The sequence below is a fragment of the Copadichromis virginalis genome, linkage group LG11, assembly GCF_057382275.1.
Source record: "Copadichromis virginalis isolate Kocher_CV1m ecotype Utaka linkage group LG11, C_Virginalis_male_GT1.1, whole genome shotgun sequence".
NCBI classification, from domain to species: Eukaryota; Metazoa; Chordata; class Actinopteri; order Cichliformes; family Cichlidae; genus Copadichromis; species Copadichromis virginalis.
Genome location: NC_140628.1, coordinates 21,411,839 through 21,435,035, shown reverse-complemented (window position 1 = coordinate 21,435,035; position 23,197 = coordinate 21,411,839). Strand labels below are relative to the sequence as shown.

Genomic DNA, 23,197 nt, shown 5'->3' with positions numbered 1-23,197 from the left:
TTCGCCTTTCATACTCCAACTTTGACTCATGAGGCTGGTTGGTTGACTCGCCCTCCATGTTTACCACCGTCGCTTAGCAACAGCAGTTTCAAGATACAGAAAAAGTCCTGAAGTTATGTTGATGACTTCATGAGTGATATGATATTCTCCAGCCGCTCATTCCAAATATTTTCAGACTAATTTTAGCTTTTAGAACAATGATGCAAGGACTCCTTTGTTTTAGGCTTTTTAAAAAATGATCATTTAGTGCATTCAGTATTTTGATTTTTTTAATACCTGTCAATATCACTGCTTTACAAAACTGTGTGCAGGTGTTACTGATCAATTTGCAGTTTACATTAACAGAATTGTCACCCCTTTTTTGGCCTTAGAGCTTTAATGGTGTAATTTAAATGGCTGTGAATACTTAAGTAACACTATTTCACAAAAAAGCCTCACGTAATCAGCCAATCAGACAGCAGAAGCTCTGTGCATTTAGGGTCATACATACGGTCAAGACGACATGCTGAAGTTCAACCTGGGCATCAAAATGGGGTAGGAAGGGGACTTCGTGACATTGAATATGGCCTTGCTGCCAGTGCTAGACAGACTGGTCTGAATATTTCAGAAACGGTTGCCCTACTGGGATTTTCCTCACACAACCATTTCTAGGGTTTAGAGAGTGGTCCAAAAAAATGAAAATACCTTGTTAATGCTAGATTAGTTTCTTGAACATGACACTTCACTCTATTCATATTGTTTCCACAGTCACCAGATCTCAGTGCAATACAGCACCTTTGTGATCTGGTGGAACCAAAGACTTGCATTGTGAATGTGCAGCTGACAAATCTGTGAGATGCTGTCATGTAAATATGGACCAAAATCTCTAGTTTTTCAGTCTGTACCTTATAAACTTTATGCTGTGGGGACCAGTGCACTACAGTGTCAAACTGTAATAGTCGCTTTACCTCAGCTGCTAAAACGGCAAAAAGCTGCTTTCACATACATGACAAAACATTAATGTGCACATAGCTGATAAGTCTATGCTTTTCTTAGGAAGCATTTTAAATGCAAGGCTTTCGTTTGCAGTAGAGAATTTGAGTTGCGGTCCTGTTAAAGGGTCCAACACTAACCAAGATGTTGCATATTTAGCTGACAAAGTCTGAGCTTGTATGATATGAATTAGTTGTCTCAGTAGCCTAAATCTGGTTTTCTCATTAACAAATTATCCAGCATGTAAAGCTCTTAACAGTTATTTGTCATGTTTTATTTTGGGATTGTACTCATTTTTCTTGACAGTGTGGTCAGTTATGCATGAAGGCTGGGTGCTACATGGGAACCTCCCCCCCCCCCCCCCCCCCCCCCCCCAGCACCCATCCCCAGCACCCCTCTACTGTAATTCTGCTTGGTGTCTATGCAGCAAGATGACCTCTGCTTTGAGCGGGGACAGGCATGTCCGGTTCTAAACTTACTGGCAGGCAATTTGAAATGTTAACCTAACACTTAAACACACACAGTCTGAAAATTGTGTTTGGCTCTAGAGCTTGCTGAAATCTAATTGTCTTGAAGCATGTCAGAAGCTTACCGGGGGAAAAGTCATATGTGTGGTTAAATTAAGGTGAAAAGATTGTATGTGTGTGTGTGTGTGTGTGTGTTATGGGGGAGTGATGTTTCAACCATAGATCAAGAGGAGGAATTCGAATATGCGTGTGGGAGCGGCAGCAAAATATGTTATGTGTATGCGAGAGTATGTGCAGAGGGGATGAATGCTGTGGAGTCTTAATGGGGGGACCTCTTCCATACTCCATTTGTTGAGCAGGATTATGTCATCATAAAGTCTTTGAAAGGCTGCTGAGGAATCTCAGTAAATAATGGCAAGTAGTATATATACTGTTAGAAACTACTGTATTAAATGATACAATAAAAACTCATTATTTTGTCTAATAATTGTGTGAGCTTGTGGGAATAGAATGTAATTTTTTAGAGTAGATCTCTGCTTCAGTGGGTGGATAATACAGTACATTAATCTGATGTGTTGTCTGCTGGTTTAGAAGAGTGCATTTTTCAGTGGCACGATAACCCAGTGGCCTTAATCTTGCTCCATAACCACAGGGGGGGGCGAATTCCAGTGCTGATTTCCCACTTTTTATACCTTCGTTTTTGCCACACCCATGGATTTAAGCTGAAAGGGCCACAAAAATCTGTCAGACCCTTTCCAGACTATCTTTGAAACTGGTCACGGTCTGGTATTGAAGTGATATTTCTTATCGTTTAACAAGAAACGAGGATATTTTCTCCTCTAATCTATCTCACACCACGTGCAGGAGGAAAGTCATAGCAGTGTGAGAGGCCAGTTTCCTCCCTTTGGCCAAGTTAGTCATACATGGGTGCTTTGGCATCAGGTAGCTGGAGTTGCAGGAACCTAAGCGTTCCCCTAAAAGGAAGCACAGAGACACACTTTACCCATCCTGACAGGATTTTTAAGTCCCTAATGCACGTGCTGTGGTACATGAGGATGACAGCTTTGCAGTATGTCGGATTGAGCACCCTGCTCACAACAACGGCTGGTCAGGCCTTTGAATTGTTTGGCCTCCAATACACAACATGTCACATTGTCGCTCATTTTGTGAGTTGCTCGGCTCATCAGAGAGTGACCTAAACAGCAAAAGCATGCACACAATAATAATTTCATCTAACTACCTCATGTTTGCATTAAGGTTAATAGAGTTCTTTATGATTCATTTTCTCTCTCTCTCTTGCCAAGCCTGTGTGTGAAGGGTGCGGTCAGCCTGCGCAGCACCACCATGCAGCATGCATGCAGGGAGAAACCCTGCTCTTAATGGTGGAGAGATCTTAATATTCAAAAGTGTGGTTGCGCATCACCACAGTTACTGCTTGTTGACACAAGTGCAAAAAAGTCTTTTTGCTTTGATTGCAAATATTGTGTGCACACTGCCATGGGTGTGTCTGGATGATGCAAAAGTGGACTATATCTGAAAGACAGAATGCACTAAGTCAAACTGACGAAGGCAGAAATGTTATATTTGCCATGTCTGAAAAGGGCTTTAGATTTCATTCATGCCCTGCTGAGGCTGCAGTGGCTTAGTGCATCTGCCTCTGAGGGGATAATAACCTGATACCACCTGGCACTTCTGTGCCATACATGCGTGTCGCACATTTGTACTGTCCAACCACAGCATAGTCTTTAATAAGCCCTCAAGACATAACTTGACATCCATGCTGATTATTTAGCAGACTGCCTGTGGGCTTCATGCTTGAGTGTTGTAATATAAACTACTACATTTGACAACTATAGCCTGAAAAAAAAATTTTTTTCTGTGCAGGAAGCATCATTAGAAGTATTTACACATCCAAATGTGACTTCATATGTTGTGAGATCAATGTCAGGGAAGACAGCTTTCAGTTAGAGAGTATGTCCAAAGCAAAGGGGGAGAACTGGAGGATAGTGTGTTTTAATTTACTGAGAAGGAGTTCTTGGCTGTGATAGGGTAGGAGGTTAGGGACTCGTTTTGAATAGGAGGCTAAAATGAAGTCAGCTGTTTGGAATTAAATGAATGTCTTGTGAGATTTTGACAAGGAAGTAGGAACTCTATGAAATCCTAAATATAGCCAGTTAGGAACAGTTCCTCCTATTGTCTTGTTCAGCATTCCCAGCATGCCGTAACTGGATACATTAACTGTACATACAGTAGATGACACAGTGAGCATGAGCCGCCAAACCACTGCAGCAGCCCCTGTTACTGCTGCTTAGTTTATGCTGCAGATGTGGAGATTCTGCTGTGGAGTGCACTCATTCAAAAACAGCGAGTCTTTCATCTTTTCATCATCAAGTGTGTGTCTCTGGCTCTCTCTTTCCACTCCTCCTCAATTTTCTCCTTTTGTTCTTCATCAGTACTCCATCTTCATATCTCTGCCATGTTTTTTAATTTAAATTTTGCCTTTCAGTTTAGCATGCATGAAGACCTTATCTGTAGTCCCTCTAGTCTGGAGACCCACATAGCCTGCATATGTCATACTGTAGCGCTTCCTGGGTGTCCCCTCTTTGCGCTGCAGTATGGAGCGACTGGCCGGTGGAGGGGAACTGCCTGCTGCAGTCTCTGTGTGCTTTGATTAAGACCAAGTCTCAGTGTTGTAAGTGGCCCAGATTTAGATATAGGGTATGAACCCAGATGAGGCCCTCTTGCTTTTTGTTCTTCAACCACACTCTTCTGTCGTAAGAGCTAAAACACAGTTAATTCTTTATCTATTCCCCTTGATTTTCTATTATTCTGAAACTTAGAAATTAAAAAAAAACAGAGGCTATTTTTAAATGGATGCTGAGCACTCCATGGCCCTGCCGTTGTCGGTGACTCAGCTTAGTTTGTGTGAGAAACATTGGTGCAGTGTTTCAGTCTTCCCAAAGCTTCTGCCCTGTATTGGTTACTGTGTGAAGGTGATGCCCACCTTTGTGTCTGTGCCAGAAGACTTCTGCAGGAGTTATCTGCTGAATCTTGAAGGACTGGATTGTGGAGCATGCATTTCTTAATTAACCACACACCGTAGAGGCTGTACCTTACTGTAAGATGAGGACTGGTCCAATTAAGAGAATAATCCTGCATATGTTAGAACCATATATGCTACACTTTTGTCCTTAGTTCCGGGAGCTTGTAATGCACAGTGCAGCTTCCCCAAGCTGGCCTCTGTGTTAAGTCCACAGGCATAAGAGCTATTTATTCAGCAGAGTCAGTGGGACATTGAATCCTAAATCTCTTCCCTTCCTCACACTCCACTGGCCCAATTATGAACCCAATCACAGCACCAGCTCCCACCAGGAAAAGCAACAATGTGGAAATGAATGAGTGAGTGAGAAAATGATAGGAGTGAAAGAAGTCAAAGAAGGAATTTCAAAGAAAGAACTGAGGTTACACGTTTCTTTTTTTTTCAGAGCACTGTGGATATCAAGTTCTGACTGTGAAATTGTTTGCTAACTATGTTCATTTCTCTGTGTTTTTCTCTGTTTTTGGTTCATCTGCTGGGTTCCTACTATTTCCCCTCAATCTCACCAGGAAACAACCTAAGGTATGTATGTTTTATCTGTTTCTTTTTCTACAAAACAACCTGCTGACATCAACAGAGCTGAATTCCATTTATAGTGACTTCACAGATCATTCAGTAGCAGGATGCGGGACAAGCAGCGCTTCTCCCCCGAGGAGCTGAGAGACATCCTGCACAGTTCAGTCCACTGCTGTTTCTAGGGACATGACTGAGGGTGTTTTAGTAGTTTGGTTGGTCAGCAGGAGCCGGATAGATGTCCGTGTGAATGTGTCAGCGCTCTAAGATCTCGTGAACACCCACAAAGGCGTTACAATGAGAGAGGGATGAGCGCGGACACTGGGGCAGTGTGTGCGCACATTCAAAGCTGCATTGTTGGAGTGCACCCCCACTTCCCCCCCCCTTGACAACACGCTGGTGACTAGCTCAGAGATGTTTCACACACCAGGGACGGGCTTTGTGCTCAGTACAGTCAGCCCCTGGCTGGACCAAGGGGAGCACTAGTCCGGGCCACGGGTGTGCATGGTCTCTGGGGCCTGTGAACCCGAGCTACCCTATAATACCTTTCAGCTAGACAAGCACGTGGTTGTCTGCTGAGCTATAGTGCCACTCAAATTCTCCCTGCCATCTACTGGGGAAACAGACGCTGCAGTCCAATCACATTCGGACAGTTTTCATACTAGAAATGACAAAAAGGGCTTTGTGCGCCTCAGCTGCATCATTATTTGCACTGCTGATTAATAGTAATTGTCCAGTCTAAAACAATTTGTGGTGCAGTCACACCCTCAGGCCCGACAGAGACAGGCCAAAGGAGGCTGAAGCCCTAGTTACCAAACCAGCCTTAATTGAGAATGATGGCACTTTTGTTCCTTTGAATGGCACCCACTCACTTGTCTGAAGTCACAAGAGGAGGTCTTGCTTTCAAAGCATTCAGTGATCTCAGTGCTTCCCATGCTGACTGTGCAACCACTGCTTCCCTGGCCAGTGGCCCTTATTATGATTAAAGGTCAATTATTATGGGGTATTTGTGTAGAGAAAAGTGTTTTGGCAGAGCACTAAAGCCAGGAATTGTACCATTGACAGGACGGCAGCTACTCTTCTAACATCAGAAAAACACAAGCGAACAAAATATGTGGACTTTTTGGTCCTGACCAAGATAGGCTGCAATAATACAGATGTGGAAAAAAACATATGAACGATAATCCGAAAAAATCTGCAATGCATTTTTAAAATCCTGAATATAATGATTATAATTTTAAGCTTTTTATCCTAAATACAAGCTAGATGACTGCTTAAGCAACCAAAAATCTGCCTAAAAACTTCAAAAATCAGATCAAGACTGAAATGTTAATCTGATTTTGAAGGTTTAAGGCAAATGGAGGGAGAAGCATATATAAAGCTCCCATTACCGAGTTCAGGCCACACTTTTTGTCCTAGTGCTTCTTTCTTGAATCAACACAAATAACCTCTTTTCCATCGATGGAGAAAATGTTATGATATTATTTAGCATTACATTATCACAAATCTCAGGGTAATTTCCTTTGGCAATACAATATCTGTGGGCTGCATCTCCCAAACATCAGTGAAGTTCCTGCAGTAGCCCCTCCTATATTCGCTGATTTCAGTCTTTCCAACTCTTGGGTCCAGTGAGTACATGGTGCCATGACAACTGCAGTCTTTTTTGGGGGGGTTGTTTTTTTGTTGGAAATGTGTGGGAATGGTTCTGGATTGAGCGCTGGCACAGGTAATGCATTTCTAGAAATTGGGCAAATGAGGTGTTGCAACAGCAAACAAAAATATGTAATGGGTGACTTGCATTGCAGTTGCTTAAAGGATACATTTAAGAACGATACAGCAGATAAATATGGAGTCAAGTGCATAAACAGATACATTGTAAGAGGAGCTGTTCTGTCTGTGAGGGGCTGTTGACTAATGCTCTTTCCCCAGAAAGAGTATCCTCTCTGTGTGTTATGTATCCAGAGCACTTGCAGGTGCCTGGGTGATAGAAGGGCATGCTGCTGCAGAAGTCTGTGTTGTGGGACTTAGAGGGCTAAGACCCAGCCCGCACCAAGTGGAACAGCTATGCCTCTGTCTCCTTGGAGATGAGGGTCACTGAGTGCTGGAATTTCTTCTGGGGAGCGCTGACCCTGATTTATGAATTCGTTTAACTCCAGCCACTATGACAAAACAGCTGAGAGTGAATTTGTACAGACAGACATGATGCGGTCTTAACTAACATTACTTCGAACAATGCTCAGTTAGGATTCCTCTTACTCACTCAGACAAGCTCAGTCCTGCTGATTTACATGGTACTGCACATCAATCCTGTGAACCTTAGAAGACGACCACCACTAAGAGAGACTGGCTTATGTTGTACTATACATGCTTGGGCAAGTGTGTGTTTACACTCCCTGTGCTGTCGCCTCTGCAGGTGTTCGCATTTGACCACTGTTTCTGGTCCATGGATGAGTCCAACGTTCCCAAATATGCCGGTGAGTCACAAATGTGAAGGCTAGGAAAAAAAACAGAAAAACAATCCTTTACTCAACCAGAGAGCTCAAATTATGTGCCACGCAAAGACCTGCTGCAGAGCTTTATGTTACCATTGCAAGGGCAAAGAAGCTCGCTGCATGATGGCAGGCTGTTTTTGCATCATGCAAATCAGAGTATAGTACAGGTGTATATGAAAATTAGCATTTTGAGTGAATGAATTAAAATCAACAAGGCAGTTGTGTTTGTATTGTCTGGACTCGTATGTCTGCTATAGTGGCATCACAGTTGTTCACACACATTTATCATTGTGTTTATGTATTTATCCACCACTGTTACACTGCCGTGCACCGGCTAACCCGGTAAAGTCGCTTTCTTCTTTCTCCTCAGCTGCAGTTTCTGTAACATCTTCATAAAAGAGATTATTACTGCCAGTGTGAGGCGGATTTACATAATAATTGAGGATACTTTGTGTTTGTCAAATAACTCTTGTTTAGCCGATGGAAATGTTAAGCTTACATCTCCTTTGTGCTGAACCGACAAGGCAATCTGTTCAGTTAAGGGCTGCCTCAAGGGCCCGAGCCAAGGCTTTATTTAGCTCATTAAACAGCTGGGCCATTGAGCAGGGGCATGACAGTGAGCAGCACAAGAGTTTTCTCTACACAGCTCTGCATTTTCCACATGACCAGACAGGAATCTGCCACCTTTCATGAATCTTATTCACTGTTTCGTGGCCCTTTGTGCCCCTTGTCACTCCATTTATAGAGTTTTTTTTTAGTACTAAGACAGCCAAACAGTATGTGTGATCTTAGTGCTTATACAGTATAACTGTGTATTAACTCAGAGGCTGGATCCTTAAAAGGACGTGGCCTCTGACCCTGTGTGACACAATTATTCCTCTGTTTACCATAATCTCCATGGTGACCGTGTCTTTCTCTGAAAGGTCAAGAGGTGGTGTTCAAGTGCCTTGGAGAGGGGATACTTGAAAATGCATTCCAGGGATATAACGCCTGCATATTTGCTTACGGACAAACAGGTAACTGAATGACTTCATTTCCTCCCTCGCCCTGAAAGCACATTAGCTATTTTTTCCTGCTTCCTGTCTTAGAGGGACACACCTGCACGCTCATCAGTTAGAAGAAAGAAAGAAAACAAATCCGATATAATCATCTGGTTGAAGCAACATCCTGCAAGCAGCACATGAGTGATGACGACACTTCTGGACAGTCTTAGTTTAACTTAGATCACAAATCGTAAATAATGATGTGAAGTGATTTGAAATGAATTAAGAAGTTTCACTTTTAACGTGCTCCCATCACCTTTAATTTTTAGTGCTAATAAGCAAATGTTAGCATGCTAACATGCTAAAGGAAATCCATTGTACACCCAGTATATGCAAATGTGCAAGCACAAATGTGGCCTGACACAGCTGCTGGCACAGCTGGAGACTCATTCTTTACATGTTCGTTTTTTGCAACACGATGATGATGGCAATTATTCTCCAGATGTACTTGTGGCCATAGCAGAGACTACACTTAGTTAAGTGTAGTTAACTCGCTTTCTGAAGTTGGCAACTTATGTGTGACTCTGTTGTGCATCCAGGCTCAGGCAAGTCCTTTTCCATGATGGGCAATGGAGAGCAGCCAGGCTTAATTCCTCGACTCTGCTGCTCGTTGTTTGAGAGGGTCCACAGGGAGACAAACGAAGGCCATTCTTTTAAGGTGGAAGTTTCCTACATGGAGATCTACAATGAGAAAGTCCGTGACCTTCTGGATCCCAAAGGGTGAGTTTGATGTTTGCTTTTAAAAATACACATGTTCCAGCTTACCGAAGCAGCTTTCGGACCTGGGGGCGACAAGACGCAGCTGTTTTCACAAACTATGGAGTTGTTTTCTCGTTCTCTTCAGTCTCTCCAGCTCAAGTAGAGAGTGATCTGTCCGTTAGCTCGCATTGTCTTCTGGTTTGTGTCTCTTTTTATAGCTCTGTTGTGTCTAGTACCCAGGATGGGGGGATGGCGATAGAATGATGTGAGTAGGAAGCTCAACCCAGTTATTTCCTGCAGAACAGCAGCCAGTGTCGTCCTCTGACAGTGCTGCTTTCTTCGCCTCTGTGGTGTGATGTGGGTTGGCAGACAGACTGCTAAGAAGGGTGAGCTGTGAATGGGGATGTTTCGGGGAGATCTGGTAGTAAAGCCGTGAGCGAGAGAGCGGTCAGAGCTGCTGCGAGCCGAGCGCCAGAAACAGACTACAGTGCAGCGCTCTGTGAGTTGCAGATGTCAAAAGATGCAGCTTCCTGTCACGTATATAGTAACCTCCAGATGCTCTTGATCTTGCATCCTAATTTACTCTGTCAGTTATAGGAATAAACGTTAGCTGTAGTACTGTATAAAGCAGGGGTGGGTTAGACCACTGACAGACAGACATCTTCAAACCAAGTCTGATGTATCAAGATGGTGAGAAAATGGCACTAAGACAAAGCTGAAATCTTCCAAGCAATCTGTTTACAATAATAAATGTGATTAAACCGGTTGCCATCTCCATCAAAGGTGCGGAGCTATACAGGAGTCAAGGGTGGACGTGATTTGGTTGTGTGTCTGAAGAAGAAAGTGAATATTGCACATACTAATTTGACTAGCCTTAATCCTAAGATATTGTTACGCTCATGTTAATGGACAAATGTTATGCAGTAGTGACTACAGAGTTTGCCTTGCATGTTCTCACTGCTAAAAACAGACATGCAGAGATGTTTTCATTGTGTACTGGTCTTTGTGTAGAAATATAGCTAAAAAGCCTGAAACACTGGAGCCCACTCTGCTCACTGTAAAAAGGAAAACAAGACCTATCCTTGTATCTGTCTCCTGTTGGGATCTTCCATGTGACGCGCTGTGAATTTCAGTTCAGCTGTGTTTCGCTAAAATACCAGTATTATTGTGCAGCAGGAGTATGTGGGGCTCAGCTCTAAACACTCAGAGTAGTCCTCAGAGTAAAGAACAACAGGATAGAAACAAAGTTTTAGCTCCTATCTTTAAGCTCTCCACCCCTGCCAATTATGCACTTGTTCTGATAACATCTCCCCTTCTCTTTCCAGATAAATAAACCATCCTAGCAACTATCACACACACACTGGGTGCAACATAGGGCATGCTTTTTGGTGTTAAATGTAGCGCAATTTACAGTAAGGTGCCTGCCACAAAAGAAGAGCATCTCTGAACACACAGCACGTCAAACCTTGAAGCAGATGGCCCACAAACGCAAAAGACCACACAGAATTCAGATCATCTCAAACTGGTTTTGTGAACATGACTTCACTTTACTCATATAACCTCCATAGTCACCAGATCTCAATTCAGTAGAGCACCTTTGGGATGCGGTGGAACGGGAGATTCAAATCCCGCATTTTAAAGTCAATGTGGGCTGAACATCCCTGAAGTTGAATCATAGGTAGATTGTTGAATCTATGCCATTAAGCATAGATAAGAGGGGGTCCAGCAAGCAAGTTCTTAATAAAGTGTCCAGTGAGTTTACACTGCTGATGATTCCCCATGGTGTATGCCTTAAACAAGAAAAATCCACACCTGTGTGTATTTTTGTTTGGCCTTGCTCTCAACCTGTTGTGAACCCATCTCTACTGGTGTGCCAATGTGGGAATGTTACCACAAACACCAGATTTAAAGCACTGCTGCATTGTGAATCACAGGAAATCTATTTGGTGCTGATAAGCTTAATCAAAATGACCCTTTGAAAAAGCTTTGATTCTTATAAATGTTCATGTATATGTTACAGTTCCATACTACAGCTTGTATGTATTTAATAAAAGATTTTAAGTTTCTTCAGAGTGCTTCTTTGTTCTCTTTTACTCATTGTGTTGCCTTCTCTATTTTTTGAAGGAGCCGACAGTCCCTGAAAGTTCGGGAACACAAAGTCTTTGGTCCGTATGTGGACGGTCTGTCTCAGCTGGCTGTGACCAGCTTTGAGGTGAGTCTTTCACCCGTCTGTCATCATGCCGCGACCAGAAATGAGGCGATATCCACCCTCTATCAGAGCCACATAAACATGATTTATAACATCCAGAAGAAATTACTTTGTATCTTCAGTCGCCAAACCACTGATTTACATTTGGAATAACCTCGCTGTGTAAAACCTTCCCAAGCGCAGAGACTCCAGTGACACATATTCCTGATGTGGGATGTAGTCATGGGGTTTTGTGTAGTGCGTATGCCAAGCCTTGGCAGGCCCTTCCATAATTACGTTTAAACACCTCCGCCCTGCTCCTCTGCGCTCTGCTCTGCCTGATATTAGTCCAATGGATTTCCCACAGCTTTGGCCCTCTCTCAGTTGTGACCCAATTAAATGAAGTGGCATACAGCCAGATGTGCACATCTATCACAACTATCATTTTAAAGATTTAGCCACCGAAATGTGCTCAAAGCCTGAGCAAGAAAAACACTCTAAATAGTTCTGCTGTCCTTCCTCTTTTTTGTTTTTTTTAGGACATTGAGGTGTTGATGTCAGAGGGGAACAAATCTCGCACAGTTGCAGCCACCAACATGAATGAGGAGAGCAGCCGATCACACGCCGTCTTCAGTATCATTGTCACGCAAACGCTCTATGATCTACAGTCTGGAGTAAGTCTTTTTGTTTTTTCTTATTTCACACACATTTACAATCATTTTTTTCACAAGGACAAACATTTGTTTATTAATTAAATATATTTGTCTGGGCACACTGTGACTGTCAACAGAATTCAGGGGAGAAAGTGAGCAAAATGAGTCTGGTTGACCTGGCAGGAAGTGAACGTGTGTCGAAGACTGGAGCTGCTGGGGAGAGACTCAAAGAAGGAAGCAATATAAACAAGTGAGAACATTTTTATTTTGTATATGAGCTGTATATAAAGTCCAATCATTTATCAGGTTAAATGTATCTTTGTTTGGTTTTTAGGTCTCTCACCACATTAGGATGTGTGATTTCTGCTTTGGCTGATCAGTCTGCAGGAAAGGGGAAGGCCAAGTTTGTGCCTTACAGAGACTCAGTGCTCACCTGGCTACTGAAGGTTTGACCCACGTTCTGTTTGGGTTGTTCTTTTGTAACTTGTCATGAAAGTCTATTTTAACAGCTTCTTGTGATTTTTTTTTTTTTTAAACTCAGGACAACCTTGGCGGAAACAGCAAGACCGCCATGATAGCAACGGTGAGTCCAGCTGCTGATAATTATGAGGAGACTTTGTCCACTCTACGTTACGCCGACAGGGCCAAGAGAATCGTCAACCATGCCGTTGTGAATGAAGACCCCAACGCTCGGATCATCAGAGAGCTCAGGGAAGAGGTGGAGAAGCTGAAAGTTCAGCTCTCTCAGGCCGAGGTGAGAAGAGAGGTTGAACCACAGATGCTGTTCAATTAGGAATAAATTATGCCAGACATCTGACTCTGACTTATTCTCCTTTTTTTTTTACATTTTTTTTATTCCCATCAGTCCATGAAGGCTCCTGAGCTGAAGGAGAAACTGCAGGAGTCTGAGAAACTCATCCAAGAGATGACAGTCACCTGGGAGGAGAAGCTAAGAAAGACAGAGGAGATTGCCACTGTAAACTCCTTACTCATGAAAACTGTGAAACCTCAACTCTAATTTAGTGTGTTTATATGAACAGCTACATTGTTATTATCCATGTTCTCAGGAGCGTCAGAAGCAGTTGGAAAGCATGGGCATCTCCTTGGAAACGTCTGGGATTAAAGTGGGTGAAGACAAGTGTTTCCTGGTCAATCTGAATGCTGATCCTGCCCTAAATGAGCTGCTGGTCTACTACCTGAAGGTAATGCTGTTTTTGCAATGTCATTTTTTTCCAAGCTCAGCTCCTCAGTCAAGCCGTTTTTTTTAATAAAGCAAATTTAAGCACAACAGGCACTATCCGAGGTGATGCACAGAAATCAATAAAACAATTAGGAGGCAGTAATTTAAAAACAATAAGGAATGTAATTAACATAATTAAAATCAATCTCTAGTGTTTACAGAAACACACAGTCGTAAATTAGACCTAAAGTAAAAAGGTTCATAAGACAAGATAAGTTTTTAAGTTTAAGTCTGAGAGTTAGGCAACTGCAAAAGATCAGTTAGCTGTAAGAGCTAGTTTGGTGTTTAGAATTAAGTCACCAGTCGAGTCACCTGGTCTTGCACTGAGCATGTAAAATTGTAACATGACGAATAGTTACTTAGAGATATGCTGATGCAAGCACTTATAAGTGAACAAAATTTAAAAATGAATCCTAATCAATGCTAAGATAGATGAAATGCATTCATGTGTCTGTCTACCAGTCAGGGGTCGAGCAGCTGCATTTTAGACCAACTGCATTCATGATAATAGTGCCTTGCAAAAGCTGACATAAAAAACAAACTGCAGGAATCCAGTCTGGGCGTGATAAAAGCATGGATATCCTTGCCAAGGTTGTTTAAAAAAAGAAACTAAAAGCTAAAAGGGCACAGATTTAATCTGCAAATCTAATTTCAGAAAGGAATCAATGAAAGCACCGAGGTTCTTTACAGCAGGTTTACAATATGATGCTAGAGGACCAAGACCCAAAGTATCTGTTGATATTATCACACTGGATTATATACTACTCAACAATTTCTTTGCTTAATGCAAATATAGCATACAGCTTGTTTTTAACAGTGAGTCTAATTAGTTTAAACACATAGCCTGGATCTGCCCTGTTACTTAAGTTTAAGAGTCTCTTAGAAAAAAAGAGAGATTATTCACACTGCATTGCCGTATTGCATTTCTGTGATTATCCCAGTGATTTTAAATATTAAATTTAAACTGATTTAAATTTCTAAAGTTCCAAGAGGACATTTTTAATAAAAAAATAAAGTTTTACAGACATATATTTGTATGATTTTTTTGGGGGGTTTAGAAAATCGAGTGCCTAATGTTAAAGTGAGACTTAAGTATACAGTTGGTAAATGGACTGGTTCTTTTATTTGTGATGTCAGTGTTAGCATTTTGATAGCTAATGAGCTAATGTGGCTAATATCATGGTTAGCATTGATGAAATGCTCCCAGACCAGAGCTGGGGACACAGCCGGTTACTGTGTTTTCATGTCATCTTATGTCCTATAGTGAAACCTAATCACTTGTCCTTTATTAATTCTCTGTGAATTAACTTTCAGAATTATAGAGCAAGATGTTCCTATGATGTTTATTATAATCACTGTAGCGTTTTGCTCATAGTGACTGCAAAAGACCAGAACGCCTATATGGTGGAAAACAAGCCAAAAAGATCCCCTTGTACTCTTCATTAGTTGCCACAAAGACCCAGTTAGTCACTTATTCAGTCACTCGCTAATACTGCAGTTTACTATTTAAGCACTCACAGTGAGTCTCTTCATGCGCCACATACCACAGCAGTAATATTTAGCACTGACAGAGGCCCTGAAACACACACTGAAGCACACATGTTGTCGTGAGAGAAGTTCAGTAAGAGCAGGTCTGGACTTTGAAGTGGAACAGCCAGCCGTCTAGTTGGATGTGTGAGCGCTGAGGCATGTGAGACAGCAATCTGCACAGCTTACAGAACAACAGGCCTTTGTCTAGTTCCTGCAGGCCAGCCTGGCATATCAGTGTGGAATGACTATGGTAATGTGAAATAGGTTCGTTCGCTGCAGGGTACGACATCCTTTAGAAGCTAGGATGTTTGTTTTACAACGCCCCCTCGGCACACGTTTTTTTGCTTAGGCCTGATTTTTCTTTATGTCTAGTTGTCATTTTCCCAAATTCGTATTCTTGTGTTTATTGTTTTTTTCACTACTTTAGTTCAAATCAGTTCAGTAGATAAAAGGTAGCAGCCTTTTGTGGTTATGGCCAGAACATTTGGATAAGAAGGGTGAGATGTAATTACATCCTGATCTGCCAATGTAGTTTCCCTAATCTTTCCTGCACCTGTGTGTAGGAGCACACGCGTGTGGGTGCAGACACATCTCAGGACATCCAGCTCTTTGGGATCGGGATACAGCCAGAGCACTGCGTCCTGGAGGTGTGCCCAGATGGTGATGTCACCCTGATGCCAGTAGGGAATGCCAGGTGAGCTGTCGTGCAACTTATTCCAACATACTAAGTGTCTGTGTTTCTGTCTGTGATCTGCGCTCTTGGATGACTGGACCTCAGAGTTTCACATGACCTCACTGCACAGGAATCTCATGATCTGAGCCCCTCACTTTGATATCAGATGCATGTCTCCCTCCCCCTAAAAAACCATTGTTCCTACTCGATTAGCCTGCTTCTTCCCCTTGAAAACCTGAAGGTTACAATACAATTCTTCAACAATAAAATATAAATGTATGTTCTCTGCAGGACCTGTGTGAATGGAACTATGATTGATTCATTAGTACACTTGTGGCATGGAGACCGTATCTTATGGGGAAATAATCACTTCTTCAGGTATGAGTCCTTTGTTTTTGTTGCCACATTCAAGCGTGTGAACAGCTATGAAGTCACTGACTGGATATTTGCGCTGCTTTCCAGGATCAATCTGCCTAAACGAAAGCGGCGGGACCGTTTGAAGGAGCTGGAGAGAGCATCTCCCAGAGAGAGCTTTGTCGAGGCAGACATCGAGACAGCCAGCGAGGCCTCTTCTGAGCAAGACTACACTTATGAGTTTGCCCAGATGGAGGTCATAATGAAGACTCTTGGAAACAATGGTATGATTGGGACCATGTACATATTTTATGAACTGCCAGCTCATTCCAGAAACTCTGACTGTATCCTAACATCCTTTTAAAATACCATTCCTGTATTACTGGGTTTAATCCTCTGAATAAAGGGAAAAAAAGTATTTCTCTATTTGACTTACAGTATCCATGTGTAATGCCACAAATAATGAAGTTATTCTCAGAAGAAAAATAGTTTCTAGCAGCTCATGAATATTAATTCAGTGAGTGTTCATGAGTAGAACAGTAGTTTAATCTGTGATGATACTGATAATAACTAATATTTGCATTTCTGTTGAGTAACTTCACATTGCAGTTGTTCTTTGTCTTGATCATGGCTACATGCCTAAATGCACTGAGCTGCTGCCGTGTGATTGATTGATTGGATATTTATGTTAACAAGCAGCTGAAACAGAGCGGTGTAGCTAACAACAGACAGTGAGTGCATGTTTTTAATAAGTTTTTAATTGCAATACATACAATTAATTGTTTTTAATTGTATGTAGACCCCATGCAGAATGTGGTCCAGGTGTTGGAGAAGCAGTATCTGGAGGAGAAGCGTACGGCCCTGGAGGAGCAAAGGATGATGTACGAAAGAGAGCTGGAGTCGCTGCGGCAACAGCTGTCTCCAGAGAAAACCTCACAGCATCACCGCAGCAGCAGCGACCGCCTCACGTTCTCAACGCACGCACCGCACGGCAAGCTGCGACTGTGGACGGAGGAGCGGTTAGTGTAGCTCGCACACACATATGATGCCTCATACATATAAAATATATAGGCATGCTACTTAAGATGTTGACATCAAAATTATAAATACGTAGCCACAGATGAAACTAGTATATAATAATTTAGATGTATATTTTTTTCTACTTTTACATACTTGTTGCCCACACAAATACAAACTATAGTGCACAATTTTCTCTACCATAAAAATGCCAAAAGAAGTCAAATCTGAGTGGAAGGAATTAATGATTCTTTTACTCACTCAGGACACGAGAAGATCAAACTCTATAAAATGCGTCTCTGTGTATTTGTTTCTTTGTGACAGGGATGAGCTTTTTCGCCAGAGCCTTTCCCGACTCAGAGAGCAGGTTGTCAAAGCCAACACTTTGGTGCGAGAAGCCAACTTTTTGGCAGAGGAGATGAACAAACTCACCGATTATCAGGTCACCCTTCAGATTCCTGCAGCCAACCTCAGCGCCAACCGTAAGGTCAGACTGCTGAACCTTTTTGAAACGATTACACTTCATTCGGTTATTTCAGTGTTTTGGTCGGTTAAGCTTAGGGTTAGGGAGGATGTGAATATCTTGTAATCTGATCTAAAATGTGACACTTTAATGTAGCGTGGCGCTATCGTGAGCGAGCCAGCCATTCAGGTGCGGAGGAAAGGGAAGGGGACCCAGGTTTGGACCATTGAAAAGCTGGAGAACAAACTTGTAGACATGAGAGACCACTACAGAGACTGGAAAGAGGGCACAGAGGAAACGGTGAGTAACAAAGGACCAGAGACAGGCAAAAATGAGTAAGGAAGCGGGAAAGTAATTAAAAGTATGTTCTTTTGTTTTCCTTTGTATAGTATAACAAAGCAAGCAGTAAGCACTGTGATCCTTTCTACGAGGCGCAAGAGAACCACAACCTGATTGGGGTGGCCAACATTTTTCTCGAGTGCCTTTTCCATGATGTCAAGCTGCAGTACGCTGTCCCCATCATCAGCCAGCAGGGAGAGGTAAGGGCACACTGTAGACTTGCTGTCTGTGACGTCAGTCATTGTGTTCGTGAATTCCCCTTTTGAAGCCCTGATTTTATTATTTTACTAGTTAATGCTTAATAAAATGAAGATATGGTACTAGATCACACACTTCTCATGTGGGCTGTTAGTACAATTAGTCTTATTCTTTTAGTCCTTATATATTTAAAAGCTTTTCATGATTCACAGTACTTTTATGTCCATATGAAAAGATATAGACCAACAAAAATCAGCATACTGGTTAAAATGAATAAAAAATGGCCAATTTTCTCTGGATACATGGATTAGTTCTCAAACGGTTTAGGTTTTGTCCCACTCCTTCTGCTTGTATGTACAGGTAGCAGGCAGGCTGCACGTTGAGCTGATGCGAGTGAGTGGAGCTGTACCAGAGCGCCTGTGTAGTGGGGACGACTCTTCGGAGAACTCCAGTGAAAATAGTTGCTACGAGGTCATGGACACCAACGGAGAGATCGTCCACATGGCCAAAAGGCTCACCTGCAGGGTACGAGTGAACCATCAGTGGATTTTAACCAAAGATTTCAAAACGGATCTGTGCAGGCGGTGCACGGCGAGATTTCAGTTCTAAAAAAACATCAAAGTCTTCAATCTTCATCCTGTCTTCGCTGCTGTAGGTGCGGATCAGGGATGCCACAGGACTGCCGCTCAACCTGTCCAACTTTGTCTTCTGTCAGTACATGTTCTGGGAGCATGGTGAGCCCACTGTGGCTCCTCCCATGGTCAGCCCAGATAGACCATCCCCTCGAAGCCCAGATGCTCAGTTCACGGTCCAGTTTGATCACTGCAAGGTTGGAAAAATGAGCTGCTTGTTGTTTCATTCGAGGTTTTTTTTAATGCCTTGTTTCGGAGACATTTTACATTCTTGCAACTTTTGTTAGTAACTTTCATCTTCTCTACCCCAAACTCTTTTCCCAGGACTACGTTGTGCACGTGACAGATGAGTTTTTAGAGTTTATATCAGATGGAGCGCTGGCCATAGAAGTGTGGGGTCATCGCTGTGCTGGGAATGGTCGTTCTCTCTGGGAGTTGGATGCACTGGAAGCCAAGACCCAGACGCTCCGGGACAGGTCGGATGCATCACATGTTGCACTGACATTTTTGCACTTCTATAAAATTGATTCTAATCCCAGCTGTTACATGTTCAAGGTGGAGCGACGTGTCTCGCCGGATCGAGCTGTGGATCGCCATCCAAGAGCTTAATGAGCAGGGAGAGTATGCATCTGTGGAGCTGCAACCTGGGAAAGACATCAGCACAGGAGGAGTCTTCCAACTCCGACAGGTCAGAGAAAAACTATGAAGGAGGTTTCCTTCAGGTCGGGCTGGCTGCTTTAGACTAAACACACATTTAAGAGGATAAAAATTAATTATGTGATTATGATTTCTTTCAAACAGGGTCACTCCAGGAGACTGCAAGTGTCCGTGAAACCGGTCCAGAACTCAGGCACTCTGCCCTTGCTGGTGGAGGCTGTTCTGTCTGTCTCTATTGGGTGTGTGTCGGCTCGCTCCACCAAACTACAGAGACCGCTCGACAGCTACCAGGTCTGCAAAATGCACATGTTTGCGTTTTTCCACATGCACACAAATGGACTTTGACTATGAGCCTATTGTGCTGGCTTCATTAGGATGGTAATTTGCCTTTAGATGTTTCTGTATCAAAACAGGAAGATGTTCTGGGGAACATTCTACTTGTTTCATACCACAAAGACACAATATTACACCAATTCAGCCAAACTATGTTTAGTCTTTCTCAGCTTTCATGCCTAGACTGGTCCATCCTGGTAGCTGGCAGCCAGCATAGAGTTGGTCAAGAAAATAAAGACTTGTTAGTGTCGCAGTTCTGTTTTGGGGTATAGAAAGGGGCTGCTTGTTAATTCAGTAGTCACAGAATCCCTTTTTTTTTTTTTTCAAATTAACTATGAAATTGACAATTCTTGTTATAAATATAACTATTTACTCAAAGTATGTGAGCATGGATGTAAACGTCACTGAAATTCACAGTAAGCTAGATGAGAAACAACTGGTTTCATCTGACGTGTCAAGTGAAGGCCTTTACTGCTTCTCCACATCTGACTCAGTGTGTTCTCTCCTGCCAGAGAGAGGTGGAAGACGATATGGATAGTTATCAGGTACCCTTCGAGTCTCCTGCTGCTGCTGCTCACCCTTTAGTTCACACTGCAGCATGAAGGACACCAACCGATGTGATCACGTGTTTGTGACTAGGCCTTGTGCTGAGGGCATGAGAGGCAGGAGGTCCCTGCCGACTAAAGAAGCGCTTTATTAAACAGCATCTGCATCAGCTGCACACGTGGATGTATTCTGATGTGTTGTGATTACCAGTCGCACCAACAACTCTTTGGCATCTCCTAGAATAAAAACGAACAAATTACAGGTTCACCCTGAGCTTCCGGGAGCAGCATGTCTGCCAGAATCTTGTCCCACCTTCTCTTGCCTTTCCCCTCAGGTTTTGCGCACTAATGCTACTGTTTGCTTGTCACTACTGAAGAGCTGCAGAAGTAATACGCCTCAATTAATCACTTGGGCATTGCATGGCTGCATGATTTACAGTACTTTGCATTGTGAGAGTGTGCTGATTGCAGAAGCGTAACATGATTGGCTCTGAGGTATTTCGGGGATTGGGGATGTTGCAGAGGGGAATCTACTCTCTGCTGCTCTGTCAGAGAAATACTTCCCATGTATTCAGGTAGGACTTTGGGGACCTTTGGCTGCGTGCGAGGAGGTGCATGCAAACGAGTGTGAATGATGAGTGCGATTGCAAAAGGGGGATAAGGAGAGCTTTTGTGTATGTGTTTATTTAGTGAAATCACATTTGTTTTATAGCCAGAATTGGAGAGCTTAAGACTTTTACTTTTTAACATCTTGGGTTTGGTAAAGCTGTTACTTTTCCAAAGTATTAGCTGGGGGTGTTTGGGAGCAGTTACAGTATTCCCTCAGAGAAATCAGCCCAGTGCACGCTCATCATCCACTGGTAACAATTCACTCTGCCCTGTAGCAGAACCTTTGCTTCACTGAGCCAGCTGGCATTAATTCAGCTCTTTGTTTGGTTCCAGGAAGAGGATCTCAACTGTGTTAGAGAGCGCTGGTCAGATGCACTAATCAAACGTCGGGAGTATCTTGACGAACAAATCAAGAAAATCATCAACAAACAGGGTGGGTTTTAGGCCCTGATCACAAGATTGCTCATTTTTTAAACATTTCTTTTTTAACTTCTATCCTTCTCACTGCATGTAGAGAAGTCAGAGGAGGACATTGAGCGTGAAGCTCGGCTGGTGGAGCAGTGGGTCGGGCTGACTGAAGAGAGAAATGCAGTGCTGGTACCTGCACCTGGTAGTGGCATCCCGGGAGCTCCTGCAGACTGGTGAAAACAAGCAAAACAAAACATTCAGAAATGAAAACTTCTTGTTGCCTTTTATTTAATTTTATTTTTGAACCAATACCCTGTTGTTCAACTGCTTGTAGGACTCCACCTGCAGGAATGGAAGCTCACATTCCTGTACTCTTCCTGGATTTAAATGGTAAGGCAGACACATACTTTACTTCACAGACTCCTCGCTGGCTTCACAAATGCAAACGGCCTTCTTTTTGTACGCCACCAGCGGATAATCTGACAGTGAACGAGCAGCTGACCGGCCCACATGCTGCAGGCGTTAACTCTATACTGCCCAAAGAGCACGGCAGCCAGTTCTTCTATCTACCTATCATTAGGCACAGTGATGAGGAGGTAAGTAACAACGGTTACTTTACTGCCCTCTCCTGGTCAAAAATACTTTAACATTATTATTTTTTAATTGAATTGAGTTGAATCATAGACAAAAAAAAAGATTAAAGTGTTTCCAATTTGGTTTCTCTTGGCAACTCAGAGACTCTATGGAGGCCCAAAACTGTCAAAAAATAAAAATAATAATAATAATGATGCATTATTATTCTTTTGCCTTTTCCCTTTACTTACTTAGAGAAGCTCACAGATATCCAATAGTGTAATGAATGTACTGTAAGTAAGTCAACTCTGTAGAGTATTTTTGTTAAACATATAAATTTGTGTGTCTTTGGTTTTACTATGGCTCCATGTTAAATTATCTTCATTTGCTAAATTGCTGCTATAAAGTTTTTCTCCTCACATAATTGCACAAATTGACACATAAAAGGGTTTTAGGGCAACTTTTTTCCTACAATTATGTGTGCCTAATTGGATGGGTTGCAGCATGTGTGGTAGGAAGTAATTAAATGAAATTAATCTTTATTCCTTTTTGTGTGATGTTGAGCAGGACTAACCCTACAGTAATCGTTGCGCTAAATGCTGTCTAAATGGTAATTAGACAAACCCAGAGCTACGATCCACGTATGCCATCGTAATCCATGTGTCTCCCTGTGCTGTCACAAAACCACTGCCACACATTCTTTCTATAGATAAATGTGAAATTAAATAAATTAAACACAAGTTTGAAATTTCATTAGGTGTCAGCAGTGTGCTCCTGGGATTCATCCATTCATGATTCTGTTCACCTCAACCGGGTCACGTCGCCAAATGAACGCATCTACCTGATCATTAAAGCCACGGTGCAGCTCAGCCACCCTGCCTCCATGGAGCTGGTGCTCCGCAAGAGGATTGCTGTCAACATCTACAACAAACAGGTTAATACTTGAAACTCTAGATGTAACCAAAGGAGGTTAGCCCAAAGAACATATTAGGCTTACAGATGTCTGTCATGTTTTAATGATCAACATAATTTGAATATTTTTTTTCTTACAGAGTTTCACTCAGAGCCTCAAGAGAAGAATGTCACTAAAGAACATGCTTTACTCCTGCAGTGTGACTTATGAGATAGTTTCCAACATACCAAAGGTATGTTGGAAACTCTGCTTCTGTTTTATCAGTGTTTGGAGTTTTAACTTCTCTTTCTAAGCTTCCTTCCTTTTTTTTTCTTCCAGGCTTCGGAGGAGCCAGAGGAGAGGGAAACCTTGGCTCTCATGGCTGCTCGTGGGGACAGCGAGGAGACTCAGGATGGAGAAACTTACATAGAAAAATACACCCGGGGAGTTCTGGAGGTGGAGAACATCCTTAGCCTGGAGAGGCTACGACAGGTAACCTACGCAGTAACACAATCTAATTTAGTAAAAAATGTAATTTAGTGTACATCATAATCATTAATTATTTAGGGATGATGTATAGAGATAAATTTGCCTTTGTTTAATGGTCTCT

The 23,197-nt window shown here is 42.5% G+C and overlaps 1 protein-coding gene across 5 annotated transcripts in view; it reads left to right on the top strand.

Moving 5' to 3' along the window:
* Positions 1 to 23,197, top strand: part of kif13a (kinesin family member 13A) — a 37,766-nt gene that overhangs the window by 5,970 nt on the left and 8,599 nt on the right. For 3 of the 5 annotated variants that reach the window (XM_085473641.1, XM_085473643.1, XM_085473640.1), the window contains exons 3-33: positions 5,046 to 5,058; positions 7,463 to 7,523; positions 8,465 to 8,557; positions 9,124 to 9,304; positions 11,408 to 11,495; positions 12,011 to 12,145; positions 12,262 to 12,374; positions 12,459 to 12,570; positions 12,666 to 12,878; positions 12,990 to 13,100; positions 13,192 to 13,326; positions 15,458 to 15,588; positions 15,859 to 15,945; positions 16,030 to 16,205; positions 16,721 to 16,940; positions 17,263 to 17,425; positions 17,558 to 17,701; positions 17,791 to 17,940; positions 18,299 to 18,463; positions 18,594 to 18,767; positions 18,895 to 19,046; positions 19,126 to 19,258; positions 19,372 to 19,518; positions 20,073 to 20,105; positions 21,048 to 21,147; positions 21,229 to 21,355; positions 21,457 to 21,512; positions 21,594 to 21,718; positions 22,453 to 22,629; positions 22,748 to 22,840; positions 22,927 to 23,079. In XM_085473641.1, coding sequence (XP_085329767.1) covers positions 5,046 to 5,058; positions 7,463 to 7,523; positions 8,465 to 8,557; positions 9,124 to 9,304; positions 11,408 to 11,495; positions 12,011 to 12,145; positions 12,262 to 12,374; positions 12,459 to 12,570; positions 12,666 to 12,878; positions 12,990 to 13,100; positions 13,192 to 13,326; positions 15,458 to 15,588; positions 15,859 to 15,945; positions 16,030 to 16,205; positions 16,721 to 16,940; positions 17,263 to 17,425; positions 17,558 to 17,701; positions 17,791 to 17,940; positions 18,299 to 18,463; positions 18,594 to 18,767; positions 18,895 to 19,046; positions 19,126 to 19,258; positions 19,372 to 19,518; positions 20,073 to 20,105; positions 21,048 to 21,147; positions 21,229 to 21,355; positions 21,457 to 21,512; positions 21,594 to 21,718; positions 22,453 to 22,629; positions 22,748 to 22,840; positions 22,927 to 23,079 — 3,961 coding nt within the window. The remainder of the gene's footprint in view (positions 1 to 5,045; positions 5,059 to 7,462; positions 7,524 to 8,464; positions 8,558 to 9,123; positions 9,305 to 11,407; positions 11,496 to 12,010; positions 12,146 to 12,261; positions 12,375 to 12,458; positions 12,571 to 12,665; positions 12,879 to 12,989; positions 13,101 to 13,191; positions 13,327 to 15,457; positions 15,589 to 15,858; positions 15,946 to 16,029; positions 16,206 to 16,720; positions 16,941 to 17,262; positions 17,426 to 17,557; positions 17,702 to 17,790; positions 17,941 to 18,298; positions 18,464 to 18,593; positions 18,768 to 18,894; positions 19,047 to 19,125; positions 19,259 to 19,371; positions 19,519 to 20,072; positions 20,106 to 21,047; positions 21,148 to 21,228; positions 21,356 to 21,456; positions 21,513 to 21,593; positions 21,719 to 22,452; positions 22,630 to 22,747; positions 22,841 to 22,926; positions 23,080 to 23,197) is intronic. The other 2 variants (XM_085473644.1, XM_085473642.1) reach the window with 1 other exon arrangement.